Genomic DNA, 9,282 nt, shown 5'->3' with positions numbered 1-9,282 from the left:
TGAGACTACTCATACTGACCACTACGATAGTACGATACACGTAGCATAACATGAATTGACAATACCCTCACATAGTACAACTAAAATAGTACGATATACGTAGCATACTGCACATGAATGCCCTACGTGAAATACATTGGCGGAAACAGTACAGGCTAAATACTAAATCAACACCTGGGCTGTCTGCTAGAATATATCCATATTACTCCCAGTTGTTCCTTCGACCTACCATGTGAGGCGGGATATAGCGACTTCTTACGTTGCTGACTCTCTCTTAGCGCAATTGCTCCTGTAGTTTCACGATAATGATGTTCAGATGACGGATGTATTCTTGAATGTGTGGTTCCAGCCGTGGGTTAATCCAGTTTTGGAAACCATAATAATCTGTCTAAAAAAAGTGGTATATGAGATAAGTAAATGGTATGGTAAAAAAATCAAAGAATGTGCATTTTATTTGGTCTTACTCTAAAATATGGACAACGGAAGAATCGATAGCCAACCTCACCAAAATGCTCATAAACTTGGACTACATCATCATCTCCATGCCGACATGGTGGCCAAAATGCGCAAGGAAGAGCATTGTGGTTTCCGTAGTAATTTCTACCATAGACATCTAAATGGGGGTGTGGAGGCGGTGGATCGATGAGGCCATAGAGAGGATGAGGATGCGCTATTATCTCGATTAAATGTGAGGTCAACAGATGTGTGCGTAGAGAATATATTATGTTTCATTTATATACAAGAAGTCCGGGAGGCAGTGCAAAGATGTTGCAGCAGTTTAGAGCCTATGACCTAGACTGCACCGGCCTATTTGGGGTATCACTGAAAAGTCTATTCGCTAGACTGCACTGGCCTATTAGGGGTACCACTGAAAAGATGTTGCAGCATTTGAGAGCTGATAGCACTGAGAAATCTATTCTCTAGACTGCACTGGCCTATTAGGGGTACCACTGAAAAGTCTATCCATACATGTCTTTGTTCTATGTATTACATGTTCAACCGTTACTACTTACCACTAAGGTATGTTTCATTTAGCGATGGAGTATTGGATGAGAAGCCTCTATCTTTTCCACCAATCCATTAGATATTTTCTTTCACTTGACAATATGTCTTTCCATAAGGCATGCTTCACTTAGCGATAGAATGCTACATACCATTGTAACTTATCGTAGAATATGTACCAGTAGGGTACGAGTCGGTGCATAGAGTCGGTGCATATTTACTTACGTATTGTACCCACATACAGGCAATGAATGCTTATGATGGCCCTTATTTGTGATGTATTTTACTTTCTTCAATGAAATGGCGGGGTTTTATCATTCTACCAATACGTTTTTATAAGCCCGATGCTTTTATAGGATTCCATGTCTTACATGCAGAGGGAATAATAACACATTGCTGAACTTTTGAAGAATGATATGACCACACCAAGCAACAGCTTTCATAGGGAATCTCTGTCAAGCATCAATGCCAAAACTTTTCTAGCTTTCATAGGAAATCCTATGCTCCAGTCCTCAGCCAAGCCCATGCACTGAGTCCATGCACCAGCCCCTAGCCACTATAAAAAAACTCTACCCTCATCCTTGGATAGATCACTCATTTCTCAACTATCTCAACTGCAATATCTTCATCAGCTACACCTATAGCCTATGCTTCTTCATGTGTGAACTACCAGTACAACAAGCCTCGATATGGACCATACGAATACCCACTGATATAACGTCATAAATCACTCATATGACACTTTCCATATGATTTCATGTACTATCTTACTAATCTTTCCTTTTATTTTATTTGTTTAGTCTCCTCTACCTATCTATGACTTTATAGAATGGCTAGATATAGAGCAAAATAAGCACTAGAAGCAGTGGGTCTAAATAACCATGTGGTGGAAGAGGGACATGTACGAACGTCGGGGATACGAGCAACAGCATGAGGAACTAGGACTGAAGCGTCAGGACGAGGAGCACAGGAGAAAGGCGGTGGAGGAGCGCACTACGGCTGAGGCACGTGAAGTAGAGAGGTAAAGGAAGTGCGAGAGGGCCCGTCACGCTAAGGCGGGAGGCCCCAATGCCTTATGAAATGGCAAATATTCTAGGTGCACTCAGTAGAGAGCATCTATTGTAATCTGACCAATTCATTCCCTAAGACATATTAGGTTTAGTAGTGGCACGTTATTACATTAGTCTTTAGGCGTACCGTATATATCAATGTTTGTGTATCGTTATCTCTTGTATGGTTAGGGTCCATTCGCGCACCGATGATAAACTCTATGTAATATTTTTTAGTATATGTACCATTCGTACATGATTTTGTGATAATTATGCTCCCCAACTATTATTGTTTGATTAATAGTTTTTTTGCTAGTATTCCTATAACATAAATTTAGTAAAAACAAAAATCAAATTCAAATAGAAAAGTAGCTACGATCAACCCTAATTATTAATAAAAATTAATAAAAGGAGGTTGGAATGCGGTTCCATCGATCTGGTTGTTGCCGTGGTGTTGAGAAGTAAACTTTATAGCATTTTTCTATGAGAGTTTTTTTATGAGACTTTAATCTTATTATATATTATTCTTTGATTAAAAAAAAGACACCTATAAGTATAGAAAAGAAGAAATTTGCTTCTGTAATGTTGGGATGTGGTCGCTGGGCAAGTGGCCACATAGACGCAGCTAGCACACAGCAGCCTGCTCTGCGTGCAGTGCCAGAGCCACATGGACGCAGCTAGCACACAGCAGCCTGCTCTGCGTGCAGTGCCAGAGTCCGAGAGAGAGAAAAAAAGCACGCAGCATCAGCTTGTACGTCTCGGTGGGAAAAGTGCAATAGATGAATGGTGTCAAAGATCATAGCGTGGAAAGGTCCATTTCTAAACAAAATTTCACCCGTGGTTGCCGTGGTGTTGGGATGCAGTCACCTAGGCAGGCGGGCACATGGACGCAGCACCCAGCAGCCTGCTCTGCGTGCCAACGTGCGGTGCCAGAGTCCGAGAGAGAAAAAAAGCACGCAGCATCAGCTTGGACGTCTCGCTGGAAAACTCGCTATTCACTCAGTTTCAGGTCAATAAGAATGTGGTGTCAAAGATCATAGCGCGTGAAGGTCCATTTCTGAATAAAATTTTCTAGATGATCCATTTGTAATTTTTTTCCAAAAAAGCTAAAAAATAAATATTCCACCCGTTGTTGCCGTGGTGTTAGGATGCGGTCACCTAAGCAGGTGGGCACATGGACGCAGCTAGCACACAGCAGCCTGCTCTGCGTGTAGACGTGCAGTGCCAGAGTCACGCAGCATCAGCTTGTGTCCGCAAGAAGATCCATTTGTAATTTTTTTCAAAAAAACTAAAAAATAAATATTCCACCCGAGCTCTAGCCGACACAGCCACGAGCTCCCTCGGGCGGCATGCCCCTGCCTGCCCATGTGGCCTTGCGCCTCCGCACAGGCCCCAGCGAGGGAGGAGTTTTTTTATTTGTATATTTTCTGACATTAATATTTAAATAAATAGTTTATTGCTAAAAATTCTAATTTTTTTTACGTGTTTCATAATTCATGTGCAAACTATTTTAATTAGATTTATAAAAAATATGTGTATAATTTAAACTAAAATTCTAGCAAAAGGACTACTTTTATAACTTTTAATAATTGTTAGGACCTCAAATAAATTTCTAAAAATATAAAAAAATTCACTAATATTAATCTTATGTGATAGAATAATTTCTAAAATTATTTTTAGCCCTGTGATATAAGGTGAAACAATGAGTTCCTTTTCCTTTGTAATGCTTTAATTATATACATTTTTATCATTTCATGTGAATAGAGCATTACAAAAGAACTCACTTACAGATGAATTGATCAAGGTAAGTATACGTAGATGAATCGCGCCCCGTGCCACGCGCTCGCTAGTCGTCAGCCCTATTTAAGGATGCACGATGTGCGGATTTTTCCCCTATCCGCACCTTCGCCCTCTCCCTCACCTCCACCGCCTCTCTCCCTTCCACACCCGTAGAGCCATTATTTCAAACAATAGGGATATGCATGATTATGTTAATACCTGTGATTTTAAAGAAATGCTAGAATAGTTATGACATAGCTTGTTTATGCAATGCCTTAATGTTGTTACCTTTATTCCGTTGAAACCCTAGAAGGTCCCCAACATCAACTATAATGATTTTTTGGATAAATGCTTGTTTACTAGCATGCTTAGAATTGCTTTGCTCAAAGAAAGAACTAGATTATTTATATATCTTAATCATGTTTTTCGAAAATGTGAAGTGATGTGTGCTTCGTGCGTGTGCGTGAAAAACTTGTGTTCTTAGGGAAAACTCTAGAGTAGTGTTGACAAGGATGAGTAAGGTACCTCACAAAGGTGGGAACTACCTTGGGGCAAGGTTCGTCTTTGTGGCGTTCTTGCTGGGAGACTCTTGCCTCGGTCATATAAGGATCGGTTCGCTGTGATATCTTACCTAGTATCTACTCGTACAACCACATGACCTGAATGAGCAGGATTTGACCTAACCCCTATGACTTAGTTCGGTACCCACCCAGAGGCCGGTAGTGGCAATGGGGACTAAGAGAAGACTTGGGTGGTACGTAGCCCAAGGTCCGGCTGGTGATATTGTTAAGGCTATGTTAAAGCCTTAGAATTGCTAAGTGGCCCTTCCCGTGGATCTTCTAAGGCCCCTGGTATCTTAGTGCCCCATGGGTGGATATTTCGTCTGCACTCAGCTGCCTATAGGGCATGTGTTGCTTTTGCGTTGTTTCTGTTGTGCTGTGAGGATTTGTTAATTTATGCCTACGAGTCTTTATTGTAATGAACTCTGTGTTGTACCTTATTATCGTATTTAATCGATATATATCTATAATGTCTATTTCTGTTAAAAAATTGTACGTACTAGCTATTAATCCAGGGACTGATATGAGCTACACAAGGTGACCCGAAGGAAAGATCTGACACAGTTGCTGCCTTAACTAGACCACTACAACAACAGTCATCAAGAACCGATGACATCTTTACTTAAATAAAATCTATGGCCATGCTCATGCTCATGCACTCTTTGTTTTAAATAAGATGCAGTGGTGGTAGGTAGCGAAATATAAGATATATACCACGTGAAAGTTGTGGTAAATCAATCATTGTATCTCCGTCAACAAAAGATCAGGCCACTGAAGTACAATGCAGATCCTAATATATACTACTACATAGAAGTGCAATGCAGAGCAAACCATACAAAGTTGCAACCATGAAGAGACGGAGCCTTCCCGCGGCGGCAGCAGCGCTTACCGCCGCCATCGTCTTCTTCCTCTCCACCGGGGCCCTACCGGCGGCATCGGCCATTGTCGAGCACACCTTCGTTGTAAGCACGATGCGCTTCCATGGCTTTGATCTCCATCGTTGATCCTTTTTGCATAGTACTGTTAATCAGCATCCGTACTGAATTTGAACAAGGCAACGGCAATACATGCATGCGAGCTTGATTTGTGGAACATGTATATATGTAGGTGAGCCAGGTGAAAATGAAGCACCTGTGCAAGGAGACGCTTGTGACCGTGGTGAACGGGCAGCTCCCGGGGCCGGCGATAGAGGTCACAGAGGGAGACTCGGTGGCCGTTCATGTCATCAACAAATCACCATACAATATAACAATCCATTGGTAATCGATCAGTCAGTTTCCAGTCCATTACTCAATTGATTATTTTGTTCTAAAGAACAAAAAAAAAAACCCTATACCTATTACACTTCAAATAACGTAAGTGCTTGAAACCTAGTGTTGATCCAAGCGCCAAGTATGATGATGATTGAAAAAATAAGCTATTTTCCAGCTAGCACTTGAGAAATAGCAAAACTGATTTCGCTTTTTCTTTTGTGTTTTCTGAGGTAGGCATGGAGTGAAGCAGTGGCTGAACTGTTGGGCTGACGGGGTGCCGATGATTACCCAGCTCCCCATCCTTCCGAACCACAACTTCACCTACCGGCTCAACATCACCGGGCAAGAAGGCACCCTGTGGTGGCATGCTCATGTCGCCTTCCTCCGAGCAACCCTGCACGGCGCTTTCATCATCCGGCCGAGACACGGAGCCAGCTCGTACCCTTTTCCTAAGCCTCATAGGGAGATCCCCATCATTATAGGTTCGTGAACCATTCGGCACTTGATTGTCTAAGATATGAGAACATAGCGAATTGCGCACCGATTTTTTATATTGAACAACACAGAAAAATGTTCTGTTCCGTTGGGATTTGCACTATTTTCGACTTTGGCACGGTTGCACAACTAGCTAGTTGTTGTGAATGATCTTGATGATGGCAGGGGAGTGGTGGGAGCTGGACCTTGCACAGGTGGGCTGGAACATGGCGCACGGTTTTTTGTTTTATTTCGCCAGTGCATCCACAATCAATGGCAAGCTTGGAGATCTCTTCAATTGCTCCGGTAAGCTATTAGTATTGTGTAGGCGCATGCACATAAGCTATTAGTATTGTTTTATTTCATTGAATGGAGTGCTGGCTTCAACTCTGAAGGGGTCGCGGAAGATGGCTACGTGCTGGACGTGGAGCCCGGCGAGACCTACCTGCTCCGAGTAATCAACGCTGCGCTCTTCTCCGAGTACTACCTCAAGATCGCCGGGCACAAGTTCACGGTGGTCGCCGCCGACGCCAACTATGTCACCCCCTACACCACGGATGTCCTCGCCATCGCGCCCGGCGAGACGGTGGACGCCTTGGTGGTCGCCGACGCGCCCCCCGGAAGGTACTACATGGTCGCTAAACCCAACCAGGCGCCATTGCCTGACACCCAGACCCCAGAGTACACCACGAGAGGAATGGTGCAGTACAGCAACAGCAATAGCCACGGTGCAATGCAGAGATCAAGCCGCGGCGCCGAAGAAGAAGGAGATGGAGGTCCATCTGGTGATGTGCCAGTAGCACCTGAGATGCCTGACACACACGACACAATTACATCGTTCTACTTCCACGGCAACCTGACCAGTCTACGCCACCAACGGAGCTCGCTAGTGCCGGTGCAAGTCGACGAGCGCCTGTTCTTAGTGCTTGGCCTGGGCTCTATCTGCCGCAAAGGCCAGTCCTGCAAGAGAGGCGACACTAACGAGACTATCCTCCTGGCGACCATGAACAACGTCTCCTTCCAGCTCCCCGCGATGACGACACCACTGCTAGAAGCGCACTACTACCACACCAATGGCATGGGCACGCTCCAAGAACTTCCCAACAGGCCGCCAAGGGCGTTCAACTTCACCGACCCCGCCTTGATTCCGTATGGACCCAAGGAGGAACGGCTAGAGCCGACGTCCAGGGCAACGATGGTGCGGCGGTTCCGGCACGGTGCCGCGGTGGAGGTGGTGTTCCAGAGCACAGGGATTCTGCAGGGCGACTCCAACCCGATGCACCTACACGGCCACGACATGTTCTTGCTCGCGCAGGGTCTCGGCAACTACGATGCATCGAAGGACGTGGCAAGGTACAATCTAGTGAATCCGCTGGTGAAGAACACTGTGGTCGTCCCGAATCTTGGGTGGGCTACCGTCCGATTTGTGGCCAACAATCCAGGTGCGTATAAGATTTTCTTGTCCGTTGTATTTGTTACGAACAGGGGCGGAGGCAGCAGTGGCCAGCCTGGGCCACCCCCCACCCCTAACATGCAAAAAAATGTTAGTTCCCTATATTCTATTATCTATATTTTGCTATTATACGAGCAATTATAAATCTTTTTGTTATCAACATTTTATGGGGGCATAATCAAGAAATATTTTACTATTACATTTGCTCATCTTTTTTTTGCAAATTTTTATTATAAAATAATCATGCTATATAGTCGGCCCCATCCATATATTTTTCCTGGCTCCGCCCCTGGTCACGAAAGCTTCAAATTAAGTGGAAACCTAAAAATTCTTTTCGTTTAGGCTCTGTGAACTTTAGACCACATTCATATCATGATATATACGTGATAGTTGAAGTTCGTATAATTTTTTCAACCATGAATTTCATTAACACAATCATAAGTTCACTTGTTAGTTTTGCCATGCGTCACGCTGTGGATTGGGTCTAGTTGGTCACGAAAAAATATGAAAAAAAATTGTACATGAGCACACTTCACGGTTTGATTTCAAGTTTCAGTCCAATATATTTGGACGGCAACGGAAATGAGACAATTATAATAACTAAAAAATCAAAATAAATGGAAAAAGGAAAACAGAGAAAATATATTATTTGTAACAAATTAAATATTTTCCCCATAAAGTCAAAATTTTGAAGGGTTCTATGACACTCGGATGGGACTTTATATGTCCACAATTATTTTAAAGAAATGATGTTTATTTGCTGATAAATTAAAAATGACTTTTCACTTAATATATGGCTTTTTTAGATATGTGCGCGTATATATGTCTGTATTAGTTGGACGCCGAAGTCGGACTCCCATGGTCTAATGCTTTTCCTTGTATGTCAAACAGGGGTATGGTTCATGCATTGCCACTATGAGTTCCATTTGTCGATGGGTATGGCTGCAGTCTTTATTGTGGAGGATGGGCCAACAGTAGACAAGTCCCTGCCGCCACCGCCTGCGAATTTTTTGACATGTGGCCATGATGATAATCTCGTGCCAGATGAATTATACCTCCAAACTAAGAAAAGTGGAGTGTCCTGGATAAATGGAGTCTAAAATATAACTCTGAGCACTATTTTCCAATAAACGAAATGCACTTATGAATTATGAATGTGTGCTTTGAGATTAAATGTACCCATATAATTTTCATGTAACCGGTCTTAGAGTGCAGTGTTGTTCGGCGCAAACGAGCAAGTACTTTAATCTCTCAAACTCATGTTCGTTTCAAGACATTTTAAGCTTTAATACATGTCTACGTGGTACTCATTTCTTTGGGGATGATGTGAATCGGTACTGTATGTTTCGGTTGTTGTAGCGCCTGTGACTGCGGATCCCTGTGCTAGCTGCATCGTATGCATAGCCGCGCTGCAGCTAATGTTTTTTGCAGAACTTGGAGACATGACGGCTCCGGGCTCCACTCAGCGGATAGCCGTCTACCTCGGTGCATGAGATAAATCACGATGAAAGTAGATCATAACATATATAAGTGAACTAATTGTACTAGAATATGAAATTTTAGACATGTACTTAATATCATACTCTGACTCAGGATATAAAGCTGAAGATAATTTAAAATGAGTAGCTAATGGAGTACTCACTGGTTTTACATCATGCATATTGAAACGACAAAGGACCTTCTCAATATAACCTTGCTGACTAAGATATAAC

At 43.1% G+C, this 9,282-nt stretch overlaps 1 protein-coding gene across 1 annotated transcript; it reads left to right on the top strand.

Moving 5' to 3' along the window:
- The first annotated feature begins 5,116 nt into the window (after positions 1–5,116).
- Positions 5,117–8,859, top strand: LOC133900460 (laccase-15-like). Its single transcript, XM_062341614.1, has 6 exons — positions 5,117–5,352; positions 5,498–5,649; positions 5,878–6,125; positions 6,304–6,423; positions 6,513–7,559; positions 8,462–8,859. Exons 1-6 carry the CDS (start codon positions 5,209–5,211, stop codon positions 8,668–8,670), a joined length of 1,920 nt encoding a protein of 639 aa, XP_062197598.1. The 5' UTR covers positions 5,117–5,208; the 3' UTR covers positions 8,671–8,859.
- The last annotated feature ends 423 nt before the right edge of the window (positions 8,860–9,282 follow it).

The sequence above is a fragment of the Phragmites australis genome, chromosome 19 (assembly GCF_958298935.1).
Source record: "Phragmites australis chromosome 19, lpPhrAust1.1, whole genome shotgun sequence".
NCBI lineage: Eukaryota > Viridiplantae > Streptophyta > Magnoliopsida > Poales > Poaceae > Phragmites > Phragmites australis.
The sequence above is the reverse complement of the archived record's forward strand: the minus strand, read 5'-3'. Positions and strand labels throughout refer to the sequence as shown.

Bases quoted from the DNA above. Each gene is read 5' to 3' on its own strand.
- LOC133900460 (XM_062341614.1), top strand. From the start codon at position 5,209: ATGCAGAGCAAACCATACAAAGTTGCAACCATGAAGAGACGGAGCCTT. The intron at 5,650-5,877 runs GTAATCGATCAG...TTTCTGAGGTAG, and splicing joins TACAATATAACAATCCATTG to GCATGGAGTGAAGCAGTGGC. The intron at 7,560-8,461 runs GTGCGTATAAGA...TATGTCAAACAG, and splicing joins ATTTGTGGCCAACAATCCAG to GGGTATGGTTCATGCATTGC.